Genomic DNA, 19323 nt, shown 5'->3' with positions numbered 1-19323 from the left:
TGGGCTCACGATCATTTAACTCCACGGGGTATGACCAATGCCTCTTGCCTACTTTATACCTGCCCCGATTTTCTGCACCATGGGCAGATCTTCTAACACCCCAGGGTCACTATCTACAGTCTTGATGAAAATGACTCATCTGCTCTTGAAAAATTCCCCACAAGGTGCTTTTTTGGGGGCTGGTCTGGTCCACTGATATTTTCTAATGTTCCGTGACACCAGACAGCTAGCTTGGAGAACAGTTAAGTATTGACACAAATGCACTTGTAGGTGGATTCTGAGGAAAGCACGGGAACTAGCTGGCTCGCCTCTCCCCCCGCGCGCTGCGTTACCTGACGAGCTTCCCCGTGCTGTTCTTCACCGTGCCACCCACAATCAGCTCCTCCTGCCAGTGCATGTACTTTCTGGATAAGCCATGACATCCACCATTCAAAACAAGGGCCATATCAAGAGGCTGAAATAAAAAGACAGCCACATAATTATAGGAATTAGTAGGCAGGTCACATGCCTTGTTAAAATCCAGTGCATTTAGGGCTTGTTTGTTTCAGGGAGAACATTAATAACAAGGCTAATGAGAGGCGTGCGGCAAATCTTACAGCAAAATTTCGCTCTACGAACACACTTGGTTGCATAGATAAAAAGCGTCACTGAGAATGAAATCTTAAATATGAAAATAACAGAGCTACAAATGGGGGAGAGGGGAGACATCCAGTCCTTCCCGCTGCCCCTCCTGGGGGCACTGAGGGCCGTGCTTACTTTGGTGGCGTTTTTGTTCGGGGCTGTGGCAGGGCAGTCTGGGTCAGCCGGGTTGAGGCAGGGCCGGTCCATGTAGCCATGGCCAACCTCAGCCTTACTCAGCATTTCCTCCCAGCTGTCCACTTGATAGTTTATTTTCTTTAACTCTTCCAGGAATTCCAAAGGGTCAAAGTTTGTCCACTGCAAAGGAGGCTTACCTCTGTGAAAGAAATTAGGAGGCGAGACAATGAAAAAGAGAGGCTCCCAAGCCCTCAGTCAAATAACAAGACTGCACCTCCTGCATCTGGACTGCGTGAGGCTCTCTGGTCATAGCTCTAATTCTGGGATCCTGGCACAAAACAACAAGTGCTCCTTCCCAGGGTCCCTATACGCAAACTAAATCAGCAAAGTAACCCATGAACGAAGATGGCAAGCAGAGAGCTTACAGAGCTTAGAAATTGACAAAGGCACTGAAGAATCTTCACTTGCTGATGGAATGTGTTTAATAGCTAAAAACAAAATTAGCCAATGGGTGCTTCCAAGCAGAAGACTGAGACCCCAAATTAAGTTGTGGGGGGAGAGGAAATCACAATGTCAAATTAGCACTTGCCAGCCTAATAAATGTTTTGTAAATGTCATCAATCAAAATATTTGATCTCCATTACCTTTAATAATCCCATACTTATGAGCTCTCTCTGACAGCCTGGCAGTCAACCCCGCAGGCCCCCTGCTGCCTCTGCCATCACCGCCGTCAAGGCCACTTCCCCCCACACTCACTTTTGAATTTGTGCTGTTGACAGACCAGAAAGGCTTTTGGCTGCCTGTTATGTGGTTCAAACCACACTGTAGCTGCTTAACCAGGCTGAAGTCATTATTCAGAATCTCCCAACCAGAAAACACAAAACCCCTTATTTCCCATCTAAAACTGTACACTGAAGGTCAGGGTATGGCCACCACAAATTGCTTTTGCAGATATGTGCAAGCTAGGACACAAACAATAACCTAAGCACTAACTCTTGCATAATTAACTGAAAACGTCTACACTGATTAACAATTATTCCTTAAATGGTGCGGTGTATATAATATTCAACTGCTAAACAGTGAAGCATCCCCTACCATGGCCTTCAAAGAGAGCGGATTTCCCCTTTAAATGTCATTAATGTGATCCAAAGAAAGGTTTAGCATTTTACTTAACAGGAAGATCTTAAACTCAAAATCTTAGTTTTGACATGTACCCACTAATAAATTCTCTCCTAAAAAAAAAAAAAAAAAAGCTACGCCTACCTAAGTGCTTGGTCTGCAAAACTGCAAACAGTTTTAAAGAGTTAAAAATCACACATACTCTGAAGTAATTTGCATTTATTTGCATATAAATAGGCTGGTAAAAGTGAATGAAATCTAATGATGCCTACAGAACTTTTTTTGAAAAGAGGAAAAACAGTCTGCTGAAGTGCCCTCTCCTCCAACTATTCACTCAAAAAATGCACATGGAATTTCAATGTTTTTATTTCTTGTTCAAAACTAAAGCAGAATAAACAATGATAAAGTAACATCAGAACCATCCTAGAGTTTAGAAAGCACAGACATCAGAAAACAAGATCACACACTTACAGTAGGTACGCTGTCCCAGATTGTAACTTCGCCCCTTCCCAGAAGCAGTCCAAAGGTGTAATAATTAAACAAGGGTAAAGATATTCTATTATCTGTCAAAAGTTGAAAAGGACAGGCCGTGCATTAGGCTAACGTATACCACAGAGGTGTCTGAAGATTTCTGAAATCTTTTTTGCAAACAGAAAGAAACCATACCTGATCCATGTAACCTGTTTCTGTGATAAGTTCGCCAGATTTATAACACAAATGTTCCAATTTCCACTGCCTGTAGAATAAAGAGCAGAGACAAACATTTCTTATTGTAATAAAGTTGGGAAAGCCGTGCAAAACCAGAGCTACAGAACATATAGAAAGAACTGCAATTTTATCACTTTTAAGTACCTGTCAAGACGCGCAGAGCTCTGCCAAACAGCCTCAACAAGCTTGCTTTAATGAATAGATAATACTCAACTGCAATTAACATGTGGGGTGTTTATGTAAATGAATGCTACCAAAGTACTTGAAAAGTCTTGTTTTCTTAAGTGTTCTCCCAATAATCTTGTTTACACCATTAATCTGCTTTTCTACATACATTAAAGCAACTTCAGGGCAGATCGTTCAGAGCTGAATTATCACAAATTCAGAACAGGTTGGGGCTAAATCAGTAAAGTTTATAATGTAGTAACATATACTCAGGCGGGAAAATGTCACTTTTTTTTTTTTTCTGGCAGAAAACGTCCTTTTTAACAGATAGTGTTCCAAATGAACCTTCCCGCTCTTAACCACAAATGCTGCCAACAACACTGCCAGGTAGACTGCTTTCTCAGTTTACAGTCGTCTCTTCTTGTCCTTGAGAAATTCTATGAAATATGCTGATCAACAATTACCCTGTTATCTATCATTTATTATTACGGAGTTCTGCTATCTCTAGAAGAGGGCTACAGATAAGCCCATGCCTCTGAATGCATTAGAGGTAAGTCTAACTTGAAAAAAGAGGACATTAGGAAAGCGTGGGGATGGGAAACCCAAGAAAACAAAAATTAAAAATTAAAAAATGTCTAAACTGCTCTATTTCATTAGTCTCTTTCTCACTTTTATTAGTCACCCAAAAGAACGTCCTGGACGTTGCCCGCTTCCCTGTGGCACCTTCCGTCCATCCATCCCTCGGCGCCCTGCTGAAATGCTCCCTTTCTGCTAAGCTGCTTCCATCAGTGCTATTGAAAACGCCCCCTTTCTCCGGACCTCTAGAGCACTGCTGGTCTGCTCTCCCTCCCGACCCCGGAGCACCTGCAAGAGGGACCACCTGTGTTTGGTTTTATACACACTTCTCCGTATTGGTGTCTCTCCTCTCCCTAACTAGTCCATCCTGAGAGGAGGCTTCACTTACCACCCACCCATCCGCGCAGCCTTTTAATTCCGTGCAGCACAACACGTACTGTCTAGCAAGGGTAGGTTCTCAGTATGACTTGATCAATTAACTCTTTTTCACACTTGCTTGAGAAGGGCAGGGCTGTGCTTCAGAGAAACCACCGGGCGTGGAGCCAGAAGAGGGCTGGAAACCCGGCTCTACTGTTTAATAACTGGATGAACTTGGACAAATGCCTTAATTAATCTAATTCTCAGTTTTCTCACCTAAAAAAATGAGATGGGTTGAACTCAGGTGTTCTTTCAAGTTCACGCCAATGCATAAAAGTTCTCTGGTCCCATCGCAGTGTTAAGAGTGTGATTTCACTGCACAGATTTTCTCTGTAAGTGTGCAATGACCAGCTAGTCCCCTCAAGGGAGGGTCCCATTCTGTTAAGACTGTGTCAGGCATGCGTACAGTGGCCCAGGGTCACCCACTTCCAAGTTCTGTACGGGCCTCCACTTGCAAATTTTGCACAACTGCACTGGGTAGCTGCTCCCCCTACAGAGCTCTTTACGGACTGGGAGGGGAGCGCTGTGCTGGGAAACGCAGAGCTGGGCCCTCCTGCCGTGTTTGCCCGACCAAAGCACACCACCTCGCCTTACGTTTTCCATAGCCCTTTCAGACATACTTATATCCGATCTTATATCTGATCTTGCTCTGGTCACCTCCTGAGGATTACAGCACACACATGATCAGAAACTCGGCTTACTGATGAAGAAACAAGAGTATGTCAAAGATAGGTGACTTGTCGCAGGTCATGCGGGGGCCCTAGGGCTTCTGTCTCCAGCTGGATGGGTCTTAGAGCCAATCCAGTGAAGACCATGCAGAGCGGAGGTGATATTTGCAGGAACAAGTACTGATTTTTGTTTTATCCTCCTCCCCTCATTCTCCCTGACCACTGGATATGTCTACCCTGCCGCTTCCTCACTTCTGTGAAAAAACAATACTCACCGGCCACCCAGTTAAGACGTGTTTGAAAGTCTAGGTTAACACCAACCCAATGGTCCCCTGAAAATAGGGTTTAGTGATAGTCACCTCAACAGTTCAGGGAGACGACCCAGTTTAAACTCATCAAACCAGAGTCAGTCAGTCAACAAACTCTCTGAGTACCTGCTTGATCTAAGTGCTGGGGTTCAAGAATGGACAAGATGCGGTCCCTGCCCTGAGTAACTGTTTTGGACAGGCAGGGAAAAGGGGCCGATGGGTTCACTGCAGGCCTCCTCCTACGCTTTTACTATACCCGCAGCAGTGCTAAGTTAGCTACGAAGCCAAAGGGTAATATTTTGTCAAGGTGTGTGAATCCACCTTACTCTGCCTACCTGCCCCCAGGAATTCAGCATATTTTGTTGCGTAGCCCCTTATTTTGTTGTGACACACAACCAACTGTCAACACCTATAGTGAATACAAAGTAACAAGAAGTAAGTTTTCCTTATTTTGAGTGAGTTGACTAAAGGCAATTTAAAATGTAACTGTTCCAAAACTCTGGGGTTTTTTTGTGAGTTGACTAAAGGCAATTTAAAATGTAACTGTTTCAAAAGTCTCTTAAGCAATAAAACATCTTCAGAATGGGTGGACAGCCACCCAAATGGCTGCTGGAAGGCTGATACTCATTTGGCTACAGTGCCAAGATAAGTACCAAGAATACATTACAAAGTAATGTAATTCATTTGTTATCAAACTCGAGGACAAATCAACATTTTAAAAAAAAGTCATTTCAGGGGGCAGGGGGCGGGAAAGGACAGACTGGGAGTTCAAAATGTAGAATAGATAAACAAGATTACACTGTATAGCACAGGGAAATATATACAAGATCTTGTGGTAGCTCACAGTGAAAAAAATGTGACAATGAATATATGTATGTTTATGTATAACTGAAAAATTGTGCTCTACACTGGAATCTGACACATTGTAAAATGACTATAACTCAATAAAAAAAATGTTTAAAAAATCATTTCACTAGAAAACGCTCTGAACTAACGTGCCAGGTGTATTTCCAGGGCAACCTTATTTACTAAATCAAGAGGGCCTGACCCAGCGGGCTCTTCCCCCCACTCACCTGTTGTACATGTACACGTGGACCCGGCTGGCCTGGAGCGCCGAGTCCAGGTGCTGCCGGAGCGCTTCTGTGGTCAGGACGTTGGCACCTTCTTCCTTGGGAGTCTGAATCATGAGCTGAGGATTAAACATAGCCTCTTCTCCAATCTTCTGGCGGGTATAATTTAATTCACGACTTACTCGTCCACCAACTGACAAACATGTATAGATTTCATTTAGAACAGCAAGATCCCCACAAATTCATGTTCTGTTATCTCGCTAAAAGGGGCAGGATACTTGATACATAAACTCTGGTCATGCAAACGTTATGGCTGACGTTTGAGGGGTAACGTTCACTTTATTATGATTGGCAATGCGGGCATTTCCAATAATAAACATGTAAAAAATACTCACTAAACCCATTAACAATGGTCTTGCCTGTCACACGCGCAAACCTAATGCATACGTGCTTCGTGCACCTTCTAACTAACACACCATGTGTACAAAGGGGGAGGGGGAAGGAAAACTTGAGACACCTTTTTCTTGCAGACCAGACCAAATACCCCGCGCTGCTACAATTTCTTTCACTTGTATAAACAATGTGCCCCTGCAGCACATTTCAAGATAAATGGCTTCAATTTACACTCTTCTCCTAAATAATCTGGCTAAGGTAACAAGGAAATGTTTCTCCTTGTTGGAAAAAGAAACAAGGAAAGGTGGCAAATGTGTATTTAGCACAAAACCTGCCAGGAGAAGACAGATAATGTGATTCGTGTCAGATGTGCACCGGGAAAGCCCACTTGAGAGGAAGGAACTCAGCAGCCGTGGCCGTCCTGGGCAGGCCCTGGGACCCGGCTCTCTCAGGCTCACCTGGGCAGCATCCAGGAAACACAGGTGCCAGGTTCTGAGTCGCCTGGGGGCGGCTGCCTGGAAGCTCCCGGGGTTGACCGTGAACCCCCGCCCCAGCTGCTCCAGCAGGCGTGCTGGAAGCCAGCACAGCGAGGCACAAGAGGAGTTAGTAAACACTGCCTTTCTGTCCTCTTCCTCGGGTCCTCAGTTGCATCTCAGTGAGGGTTTTAGAACACGCCAAGCACAGGGTGCTGCGGCTGGCTGGGAGGCAGGGCTGGATGAGCTTCACTTCTCAAGGGGCCAGTGTGGGGATGCGAACTGTGGCACGAGGCCCTGGAGAGGGGGCTCCGATCCAACACGGGGAAAGGGAAGGGCTTCGAGGGAAGGTCTGGAGGGGTAGCAAACAGAGGCTCCTCGAGCACCCTCACAACCCTCCCTCACCACCTCCCTCTACACACACACACACACACACACACACACACACACACACACGCCACTTCCTAAGGCACCATAAGTTGAATGTTTACTGAAAAGCAGGCCTTCAGCTATCTTCCAGAAAGAACCGTCAGTGATCATCTTAGCTTTCCCACGAGGAGAAAGCCTTTTTCTTCAAGTTTAGTATTCAAGGACATAAACATTTGGTTTGAGCAAGTAAATAAGTACTGGGAACGGCGGGTTGTTTAGTTCTCTTGGCATATTTTATAAACAAGGGGGCAGGCTAAAAAGCAAATCATGCCCTCATTAGGAAAACTAGCCCAGAATCACAGACTGGCAGGATCATGGGTGCAAGTTCACGCAGATGGCCAAGGCCACTGTGGAACTCTGTGAGGTGAGATGGAACGTGTGTGTCTAAGAGAGAAGAGGAAGGGGGAGGGGAGGGGGAGAGGGAGGGAGGGAGAGGGAAGGGAAGAGGGAGGGAAATGATCAGTTGGCTATAAAAAGTATTCAGACGCTGCAGAAAACTGTGACAAATGCCCCAGACAATTGCTGAGGAACTTGCAATCAATTTAAAGAAAGACCACAGGAACACAGAGGAAACAACTTGCAACAGCAGATGAATTTACATTATTATAATGCACAGGCCTGCTCAGGACCCTCCACCAAAGCTGCCTGCAGGCAGGGTCTGGCTCCTTCTGGCAGGAATCACAATGCATTATTTCCACCAATCAACTAGTGAACTGAATTATACTCAATGCATATTCTCAAGAGATAGAAAAGCTGTTACAGGCAAAAAAAAAAAAAAAAAAAAAAAAAAAAAGAGGGGGGGCAATTATTAGGCCACAGGTCACTTCTGAAAAGCTTTTCTCTGGCTATGTGACATCAGTGGCCCACACCTATAAATCATTTTGTATTTCTACCTGCTTCCTGCAGCATTGGCACGCCAAGTGACTTCTCATTCTAACAAAAGCGTACTTCCTTTTACCTTTACTGCAGCTGAAACCTTCAGGTGAATGAAAACCATGAGGTCAAAACCAATACCACCAAAGCGGGACCACAGACCCAACCCTGCCCCACCCTTCCTGCAGAAGCTGCCTGTAACTGCAACCGCTGAAGTGATGACCCGAGACAAGAGTCCACACAAACCCAAAAATCAAATGCAAGGTTCATGCTCCCGAGAACTTAAAATTATACTCTTCTAGACCAGTCTCAGAACGAGTCGGGTAATTTATCACACGGGTTTCAGAAAGGACACCACTTTCCTACCAGGTATACAACGTACCTCAGGGATTCCACGTCACCTTTAGAATTTTCAAGATGTCTATTTAAATAAATGCATATATCTTAATAAAGCGGTGTATTTGTCATGTCTCAGGAATTGAAAACCTTTTCACTCTCCCATCTCTTTCCTCTAGTGATAAATATGCGTGTTCGGCTAATGTGGCAACCAGTTTCGACCAAGACGACTATCACCACAGGCAGATCTCGCAGCCAGACTTGAAGGACGCTGAATTCTACAGTTTCCTCAACCAGCTCTACTGTAGCCTACTTTGGAGTACTGTTATATTAGACTTACTTTTCCGTATTACGTGGCCATATTTTACTTAATATTTCACCTTTATATAACCAAATATGAATGCTTTTGCAAAACTATTCAGCAGCTTAAAAAAGGTTTGGTTGATATCCACTTTCCTTGACAATGGTTGGGACAGGGCTCACTCGGCCAGCAAGCGGGGGGAGGGGGGCGGGTGCCACGAGCCACGCGATGGGGGATGGGGCCCCGCCGTGGACCAGACAGCTCCCAGAGCCCCGCCGGCCAGTGAAGCAGGTAGGCAATACCCAAGCAGACCTCTCCGGGGCGCCAAAGGCCACGGAGGACATCAAGGTGGTGATGATGTCACGCAAGTTACCGGTGGTGGGGGTGGGGGTGGAGCACTTCAAATGAAGTTGCCCGGGGAGACCTAAAAGGAAGAAATGTTTATGCTAACTTTGAAGAGCTGAGGGAACAGCATTCTGAGCAGAGGAACCAGCAATGCAGAGCCCTCGGTTTGGCGTGCTGCAGGGAGAGAAGGAAAGCAAGCTCGGCTGGAGCGTGGTGAGACCATAATTATGTCATTCCCTCGGCTGCTCTGGTAGACTCAGCTCCTTCTCAGGTGCGCTTGGGCCACAAACTGCACAGTGTTCACACGGTCTTACCTCAGTATCCACCCAAGGCACACAGGAACAAGCTACCAGAAACACACAGAGCAATTTTATAGACTCACCCGACTTCTGCTACCCTGGCAAAGGCCCATCCTAAGCCACAGCTGAGTGATGGCCCTGAGCTGTTCCTTATCTTGGTGGCTTTCTTACGCGCCAGGGGGAGCCAGGGGGACACGGTGCTCTCAGGAAGCCCCACGGAACCCATTTCAAGTGACTGAAGTTACATGTGTGGTTTGCGGCAATGGTTTGCTCCCTTCCCTTTACCATTTGAGGTCAAAGTCCTTTATTATTTTAAAACCAATCTTATATTCGTGAAATGCTGCACAGTCATTTTTGACTACTGAGCAGAACGACCCATACGATGCAGCATTTGTGATACGGAAGCAGGTATACTGACAGCCACGTGAACAGTCGTGAAGCTGGGTGGGGGTTTATGAACGACCCGCTTCCCTTTTGGGGGGTTTATCTCCATTTCTTGATCTTTCTGCAATGAACATGTATAAAGACTCCCATGTGACAAAAAGAAAAATAGGTAAGCTACTTGATAATCAAGGCATCTGAACTGAAAGCAAATTCAATGCAAAAACATGTATCTCTATCATATCCTGAAGTCCTCTCTTATTTTCTTCCCTCTTCCCAACTCAACAACTTTAACAAAAAAATAACAACCAAGCTTTCTGAACAAGGCTCAGGAAAATTGTTACTCAGGATCCTGGGACACAAAACCACCTTTTACATTTGTGCGGTGCCTCCCATTTGCAAAAGCCTGTCACGCTCATTATTCACCTTTTATAAATGTTGTGCTACTTCCCGATTAAGCTGGGGCAGGTTGGACCGAAGGCAATGCGAAAGAAGATCCGAAGACCTGGGTTCTGAGTTCCAGCCTTGCCACTTGAGGCACTGAGATGTGGGATACAGCTGCGCCTCAAGTAACCTTCCCTGTAAAGAGGATTAAAAATCCTACTACTAACCTCATGGGACGGTGTGGGAACTGACAATTATGTGAAATTTCCCAAGCCCTTAACCAGGAGCTGGGCAGGTGTCCATTCATTTATTTGTTTATTCCAGGGCATATATCATCACTCTTACTTTACAGAGCAGGAAACACAGCTGCAGAATTTGGGTGACTTGCCAGTTGATGGAGGCGGAACCAGCCTTTAACCCTGAGTCCAACTGCCTTGCGAGCCTCAGGGGACTCTGAGCATCAGCTGAGAATGAGTCCAGGAGCGCCAAATTCCACACCCCAGACTAGCGTAAGCTCACAGACAGAGCTTTTAGAATGTGCTGAAGTATTACACAGGACAAATAACTGATGGCTTTATTTAAAGGACAACAACCTTGCCTCCCAGATGTTTCACCACCACTGAGGAGACAGCTTTTTTCATAGGACCCCCCCCCGCCGGCCCCAGGCAGCAGTGGATGGGCCCCATTTTCTTCTGGTCCCCACAGGTACCTGTCTTGGAGGGGGCAGAGAGGTGAGGGCACACAGAGAACAAGCAGCCCTAAGCCTCTTTACCTGCAAATTCTGCCATCTTGTTCTCCAGAAAATGAGGCTTAAACCAATTCTCTGAAAGAGGTGGCGTACGAAGCATCACTTCTGCAAAGAGGTTCTTGATCAAGTTCTGCAGATCCTTTCCTCCCCAAATCAAACCGAGCATAGTTCTCCAAGGTGAAGAGGGGCCATCAGAGGTGGGAAGCCATTCCACTCAGGGGTCCATACCTCTGGGCCAAGGCTATTTCCGTCCACAGCAGACACAAGACATTCCCCTCATGGTGTTCTCCCGCTGTACGGTCCCTCGGCACAGCCTTTCGCACAGAGCTGAATAAACATCTGTGGCATTCATGCAAAAGGCTTTCAGCAAAAGCTTATTGTGGTCCACATCAAGATAATCTGAGGGACCAACCAAAGTTGTTTTTCCCAATAAATTCCCAGTCCTTTCAGGGAGGCACTTACCGCTGCCCACTCACCTCGGCGCACACTCAGTGTGTCGGATGAATAAATGAATGAACAGCCTCCATACAGAGCCTTGGGAACAGGCAGTCATCTGTATAAGATATTAATTCTCCTCAAAGCCTCAAAAAGTCAATCAGTCAAAACAAATGACCCTTTCAGCCTGAAAAGTACCCACTCAGAGTCCAATTAGGAAAATGGGGTCTGTGTATATGCAAGTGGAGCATTTGCATTTGATTAATCCCATGAATTATCTAACAGCCTCTAGAGAGATTTCTTTTCCCCCCTTAGATGCTTCAGGTCTTTCTTTCAATCTTGTGATTAGTTGTGAGGGTGAAAAAGCACAAATCTCTAAAAGGGTGTAACTGCAAAATTATTAGCACCAACTCATTTTCTAAATTGAAAAAAAAAGGAAGATTCAGTAATTCGGGCAATTGGCTGAAAACTCCTGGGCTGTGAGTTTTAGTCAGTCTTCCACTCATCTCTTTTATTCATGACTAGCCAACTGCTGCCTAAGCTTCTGGGCTGTTTTTCCCCTGGTGGGATTGTGCCCTTGGGTGTTGCCATGGGAAAATGCTAGAATCAGACAGCCCAAGGAGAATTTGTCTTCATGAAGTGAACCCAGTGAGATGAAAACCGCAAAAAACAAGAGAAGAGCAGGACAGACACCTCGTGACGCCTCCCCGGGGACCGCGAGGGGAGGGGACCAGGAGGGCCCAGGGCGGCGGAGCAGTGGCTCCGAGCATGCGCCTGCTGGCCCCCACACCAGCTGTTTGTGGTGCCATCTGTTCCCACCCGGGCTGCTTCCTCTGAATGGCTTTCCCTGAAGCCGCCTGCTCGCCCTGTCGGGCACCATCAGGTCAGCCCAGCGCTCTGCCCACACTGGACCTGCTGCCAGCCACAGCTCCCCCGACCTGGTGTTTCTCACAGGGCTACCAGCTCCCAAGATGACACTGCATCTGTCAGGAAGCCCTGTGACCCACCTACGCAAAGCTGACGAGTGAAGTCAGGCCTGCAGACCCCAGGATGTTCCTGGCTTCCAGCAGGACGTGGCAGAGTGGCGCTCGGCCTTACCCCTAACTGCATGCTTGCCCACTGTGAACTGTCCCAGGTCCTACCATAACTTCACCTGATTGCTCGAGTGCTACCAGCAAGCAGCTGCAAACCCCAGTTCTGTCCTCCTGCAGGGCCTGAGCGAGCCCAGGAGGGCCTGACACAGAGCAGCCTGCTCCTCCAGAGGCAACACCAGACCAGGAAGCAGAACCCAGGGACCAGAGACAGCATGTTGTCGTCAGGGTCTAGGTTCCCAGGTAAGGCCTCCTGATGGCTTCATTTAAAAAATAAAAACAGAAAGCAACCCAACAGCAACAAAGTCAAACGCCCGCAAGGCTGCACAGGCTGCGGGCTCGGGCTGCGGGCTCTGGCTGCGGGCTCTCCATCGAGGCATTCAGGCTGCTGCATAACACTAACCCCAGTTCCCTTCTCCCAGCTTCCGTGGAGCTGACATCACCCCTCCACTCTGCACAGTTCTTGCCATTATCTGGCCTGGGCCTCCCCTCACTGGCCTCCGACTTGAGCAGGCCCAGGGAAGGAGACAATGTGGTCCCCGCCTTCGCACGCAGGCTCCCTGGCCCCGGCCCCTGCCCCTGCGGAACTCCATGCTGGCCCGATTTCTCTCCCGCACCGGCCCTTCCCTCTGCCTCCGCGCGGGGAGACGCACGTCACTGGGGGCCACATTCACGATTGTGTGGCCACCAGGATTAGCTGGATTAGGGGCCGACGCATAAGGACCCCCTGGTGCAGTGAGGAAGTTCCATCACCAGGTCAGCGTGGTGTGAACTATATTCTGTCACCATCACCACTCCTCACAGCCACCAACCGAAAAAGTGGGGGTGGGTGGGAGGTGGCAGAAAAAAATGCTTCCAGAGCAAAAGTGCATGAATCCCTTCTAGCAATGGCCACACCCCCATTATGCATTTTGAAGGATGTGAGCCACTGAAGACTGTCCCCTTTCCAAACAAGAATGTGGCACGACTCTTTCCTTATCTCTAAAGAATTTCATGGGTTTGATAGTGGCCATCCATGGAGAGGTAGGCACAGCTGTCACCAAACACAAGGAAACTTCTATTCCAGCCCTTTGCTAAAACCAGTCAAGAAGTTTGGGAAGAGGGTCCAAGTGCCGGAATCCTACTATGGTCCAGGCAAGCTAACAGCTCCACGATGGTCAATTCCCATTCTTCTGACGGACAAGCGGGGGCTCACCCAGGGGAGATTGTCCTGGTGAGCCTGGAGGAAAACAGTGTGGGCAGGAGTCGTGCAGGGAATGAGGAGGCAGGGGGGCAGGCAAGAGGATGGGGTGAAAACCAGAAGCACAAACTCCTAACTCCTTTTAAAAATTCACTGACTGCAAGTTTTCCTCCCAGGAAATCCTTTGGCCCATTCACCTCCCCACACCTCCCATCCTGGCCGCCACTCGTGTGGACCCTGCATGAAGGGGAAACACAATCTGTAGAGAGTGTGTGTGAGTGTGTGCAATGTGTGTGTGTTTTACAGAACAGTCCCTCTTGCACAGAACCGGGCTGTTCCATCAAAGCCGTATCTGTTATATTTCTGTCTTTCTCTTCTGTTTGGCGTATTCACCAACAAGAGAAAAGGAGGTAAGCTTTGGCGGCCCTGACCTGCAGCTGGAACACAATACTTTCGCACAGCCCTGCCGACCCCTGACATAAATTTTACACCGCAGCTGGCATTTACACACTCAGCATTACCATATGTATAGCTGCTCGGTGCTAATTATGCTAATCACCTGTCTAACTCGCTGCTGCGAAAAATGGTTGTATTTAGCAGTCCAGTGCCTACCAATGCAGCTTACTGTGTGGCTGAAATGTACATTCAGGCGGCCCTGAATGGCAAGATTTTTCCACGTTGCTGGCTACATTCAGGCCTCAGAAAAATTTATTCAAGTCAACTGGTTTCGGTCCGCAACAAAAAAGTTACGAGAAAAAAGTGAGTGTGTTCTTGCCCTAACATTCTGGATCTGCTTGCAAGCAAAATGATAAATCAATTGGTGTGGGAAACAAAAAGGGAGAGAGATTTCTTTTGGGAGCCATGTGAAACTGTAGCCTATTTAAAAAAAAAAGGGGGGGGGGGAAGGGTCATCCTATTCCCCAAATCTCTAGAAAGAGCAGTTAATAGATATTTAGCCCTAATCCCAATTCTCTCAAATTGCAAGCTTTGTTTGCAATTAAGCAAAGTATTAAACATGTGCAATTTTTTTTCTGGATTATGTGTGAACTGAAATGATGGTGTCACTTTTTAACTTCTTACAATGCTGTATGAACCTTACGAGGAAAATACCAGGTAAGAGGAAAAAGCATGATTTCTTAGGTAGCTAGGGAGAATTCTGGGTTATTTTACCTTTGAGAAAGCTTCTGTTTAAAAAGACACTGTGATATTTATGTCTAATTTGTGAAGTTTTCTGGTTTCCCCAATAAAGGAGCAAAGGAAATAAGGGAATGGGGGTGGGGAAGATGGGAGAATTCAAAAAAGAAGAAGTTGGGGGGGAGGGGGAGACAGTCAAAAAGCTTACATTTTCCTTAATCTCAGAACTCCTGTTTTTATCATCACTGTTTCTTAAAGTAATTTTCTCAGATCACTGCACAGAATGGATTTGCAAAATCAAGATAATATTATTCCAGGTTGTTCCAACAATTCCCTAAATCCAAACTGAAACTCCATTTCCTCCTAACTCACAAGATACCTCCATATTAATTTTTTAAAACCCCTGAAGCTAGTCATTCTAAGGACTGCTTAATAGTCGATTATTTGGGTGTACAGCAAACTTCCAGGCATTCCAATTGCCTAGAAGTGCCCCCAGCTGGGTCACACACAGCCTCCTGGAGGGGCAGCCCAAAGTGCTTAGTTACTGTCTCACCTCCAAAGGACTATCATTAGTGGAATCTTTATTTAAACTGAGAAACTAGGAGCAAACTGGAAGGCCATTTATTTGGCAACAAAATGTGGGCTCCCCTCCAGTGCTACAGAACACCAGCGCAGCTTCGCGATAAATCTGAGGTGTACACACAGAAGGTGCGCTGACTGACCCAGCAGGCTTCCTCAGACACACGAGGGGGCTGTGAAAGATGCTGGCCTCTTCTGGCCTTGCTCCACTCACCTTTCATCTAACTCACAGCGGATGCAAAGGGTGATGCTCACAGTAACTTGAAGATGCCGCTCCCCCCCCCCATTCTGTTCAACATTTTATAAACTTATCTGACCCAATGAAGCAACATTATCCAAGCCACATCTTGCTCTCTTTGGCACGCCAATCCGAGTTACTGCTCTTTGCCAGTCCAAAGTATTAATTCATCTGGGTTTGCGTAGTTCCAAATCTTGACTATGCAGCCAAAAACACAAATGGCAGGACCACTACTGTGCTCGCTGCAGAGCAGAGGGCTTACCCTCCTCACTCCCTCTCAATCGCCCGCTCTTCTTAAATAGGAGATGGACCACCCTGCCTCATGGCACAGAGCAGTGTTTACATTGCAGTACTTGACTGTGTAATACATCTGGCATTTTTGGGCAGGATTCCTGAGCTAGGGGCCAGAAGCCCTTAAGCAATGATTTAAGGGGAAAAAAAAATCATGCATATCGACTTAACAAAGCCCACTCCCAGTGTGTTTTGCTTACTTTCACACATGTTTCATCAACAGCTCAAGACTAGCATGGATGATGAATTGGGGAAGTCTATTGTTTTTCATTTTCTCTCATAATAATAATAATAAAGGTCGTGCTGCAGTGTGGAGACTTCCTTCTCACCAGCCCTGCCTCCAAGGCCAGGGGTAACGTGTTGGGACCCACAGGCAGTGTGGACCGTTTGGGCCAACTCACACCTGGGTTTCTGGATTAGCCTCCACATTATAAATTTCTCCAACAACAAACTTGTCGCTCATTAGCAGGTACCTGACTGCCCACCAACGATAGTTCCCTTAACACATGACAGCTGTTTTTCCAGCCATGCTCTAAACCCCCAACGCCACAGAATGGTCTCGGTCTTGAAGGGGCTGAGGACAGGATGCACCTCTCTGTACACACGACTCCTAAAAATCTCCACCACGGGCAAGTCGTTTCTCAGTGGCAGCTGCTTCAGAAGGCTAATGATTTCTGCCAAACCCAAAGATATATGTAGAAAAACTGAGACGTTACAGTGTACTGGGAGGAACAACACCACATCCAATTGAAGAGAGAAAAAAAGACCCTGAGAAGTATGACTATAAAGCACCTAAATGCAGAATTTAGAACGAAGGAATGAGTAATAGAAGCGTTCATGTTTTGATGCCTGATGACACCTGTGAAGTCGAGGAAGGCTCCTCCTGAGGAGATCCAAGGAGCTTCCTGCTCCGAGACTACCGCAAAATCAGCAAAGCTGCCTGCTTTCCGGGACGTCAACCAAGATTTCTCATGTGGATGGCCCGTCTAAATGCTGCGGAGAAGGCCAAAGTCTGGATGTGGAAACCTGTTCTCTTCCATCTTTATCCAAGCTCCAAGTTCCCTTTGGTTCTGGTGGGCATCCCACCCAGGGAGAGCCTGAGGTAGAGCACCTGGGCTGGAATGTCACGGTGCACATTCACTGACCATCTCAGAAACGCTATGGGGCCAATTCCCTCCCATATTTCTTATGGCACATTAAGCACAAGGGACTGAGACTGGTTTCGCAGCCCACGTGTCAATGGATTCTAAAGTTACCTCAAAAGCTCATTAAAATGCCATGCTTCTTCAACAGGGGCAGCACACCTTCTGCTGGTAAGAGCCAGCCCGTACCAATCTGAGAACCCCAAGGAGGCAAATGGCACTAGTGCCTTCCCACAGCTGGTTTGAAATAACACATTTTCTAATGCCCTCCTGCCACTTTGTGACTGACCAGATTTAATACCATTTTAGATTTCACATGAGTAACTGCAGAGATCCACTGGGAGCAAATGATCTGGGCAGTTTACAAATAGGTGGGAAGGAAGAAGGGTGACATGAGCAAAGGTAAGGGAGGAGGGAGGAGGAAGAAGAGGTTCTGGGAGCCAATGAGGAGCAAAGGAGATGCCAGTATTAAATTAGAAGCACACAGGTATGGTGATTACTTAGGGATGTCTCACATGGCTGGAATTCCCTTACTTTTTCCCCCCCAGAATAGTGTCAAAATAATGTATTTCTGCAAAATGGCTTCTATTAAATCTAGTCTCCTTTCAAATAATTGTAAACATTCCATATTTGTTCTAAAAGCCAAAAAACTTTTAAAATCCACCCCTGGCCCCCATCCCATGCCCCAAACACCAGTAGAACAGACCACTCTTCAGGGGCTAAATCTGTGCAGATGGCTGGCAGGGACAAAGTCGGGGGCAGCCATATAAGCAGCCCCTGCCGCTGCATAATTGTGACCCCAATAGGAGCAGGAGGGCAAGCAAGTTACAGCTCAGCCCGAGTGGACAGAGCGCTGGGGGTCACGGGGAGGTCAGCTTTGAAGGAGAAATCCCAATGAAATATAAACATGGCATTGTGGAAACCAGACAAATCTCCCATAGCTTGTCCAGCCAGCGTTAATCTCGCCATCAGCTGTGGCGCGTAATCCAAACAAACCGATCCGGCGGTTCATACATCTGGAAGCTGTCATCTCCTGGAGCCTCCAAGAGGCATTCCGTGTATCTGAAACACCCCATCACCCAGCCTGGCCTCTAAACTTGTCAGAGAGTCAAGAGCAGCAAACAGCAGACAGATATGAAGGACTCACAGGGTCAGCTGCCCTGGGGAGAAGGCACCTGAGGCTATTTGTTATTTTTAAAGCAATTATTGCTGGGCATTAATTTTTCGATCGTTTTTCTCCAGACATGAAAGCTACGCCACAATGGCTTCCACCCGTATGTACGTGTCCACTGTCAGAATCTAATCAACACCTACCTGAAACATACTCTTCATTTTTAGAAGTGCACAGGGGACCAAGAAGCAGAAAGGAGCTGCTGCGTTTTGTTCTTTCTGGCCCTCATGAAATGGCCAAAGCCCAAACTGACAGCCCCAGAAAGCAGAAACTGGCCGATAACCTTGGAAAGGGCAGAAAGAGCAGAGCCCACACGGCTCTTCTGGCTGGCACGCCTCAGCCCCTCACTGTCTCCTTGGCTCCCTGCGTCAGAGCACCTGGGGAGGAGCGGTTTGTGATGGGAACACCTGGAGAACCAGACCACCAAGGAGCCAGTGGCTCCACGGGCTTCTGAGAGGCGCTGTTACTGCAGTAGGAACAAAATCCGGTGGTGTCTTTTATTACAAAGCCACCTTCATGCTAAAAACCTTCATCCCGCTGTGCTTGAAATGCAATGAGATCTACCTGCAAAATTAAGGAAAAAAGGGGAACAAAGTATTCGAATATAAAGCTTTTCCTTTTTCCTATGGCCTGCCTCCACCCACTCTCTCTCTCAGCTTGTTATTTAGTTTTTCATTTGCTATTTAATGTAGTTCTAAGAAAAATCCAAAATTTAAATCACTAGCATGAAAAAAAAATAAGTTACCTGGGTCAGGAAATGTGGGGATGGGAAGGGAGCATTATCTTAAAGAATAAAACTTCTGCATTTATAGCAGTGCGTCTGCAGCCACAACTCCATCCTAATACAAGCCTTCCACCTGCACAGCGTGAGTCTTCCAATCGGAATCCATTATCTAGCCCAGTGGTTCTCACGTGAGGTGATTTTCCACCCCAGACACACACAAACATTTGACAATGATTAGAAAGGGTTGTCTCAACTGGGAGAGTGCCACTGGCATCCAGCAGGCAGAGTCCAGGGATGCTGTGAAACATCCCGCAGTGCCCAGGACAGCTCCCACGACAGACAATCATCCAGCCAAACTGTCAACGGTGAGAAACCTTGCTCTAGCCTGAAAAGGGTGGGGAAGCTCAATTACCTCCTCTAACTGCCTGAGTTAGAGCCAAGGATAGCCAGGAACCCTGAAGGCATAATGCTAGCAAGGTATAAACCTGAGGGCACTTAGAAACATCCAACAGGCATTTTTAAAAAAATTTTCATTTCCCTTAAAAAAAAAAAAATCTGTTACGCCTTGTGTTCTCCTCCCTTGATGCTG

The 19323-nt window shown here is 46.9% G+C and overlaps 1 protein-coding gene across 4 annotated transcripts in view; it reads right to left on the bottom strand.

The window, feature by feature from the left end:
- Positions 1-19323, bottom strand: part of PTCH1 (patched 1) — a 68767-nt gene that overhangs the window by 34391 nt on the left and 15053 nt on the right. For all 4 annotated transcript variants that reach the window (XM_031447130.2, XM_031447133.2, XM_064490105.1 and 1 more), the window contains 5 exons: positions 5791-5980; positions 2542-2611; positions 2347-2438; positions 757-955; positions 333-454 (listed from right to left, as the gene is read on the bottom strand). In XM_031447130.2, coding sequence (XP_031302990.2) covers positions 333-454; positions 757-955; positions 2347-2438; positions 2542-2611; positions 5791-5980 — 673 coding nt within the window. The remainder of the gene's footprint in view (positions 1-332; positions 455-756; positions 956-2346; positions 2439-2541; positions 2612-5790; positions 5981-19323) is intronic.

The sequence above is a fragment of the Camelus dromedarius genome, chromosome 10 (assembly GCF_036321535.1).
Source record: "Camelus dromedarius isolate mCamDro1 chromosome 10, mCamDro1.pat, whole genome shotgun sequence".
NCBI classification, from domain to species: Eukaryota; Metazoa; Chordata; class Mammalia; order Artiodactyla; family Camelidae; genus Camelus; species Camelus dromedarius.
The sequence above is the reverse complement of the archived record's forward strand: the minus strand, read 5'-3'. Positions and strand labels throughout refer to the sequence as shown.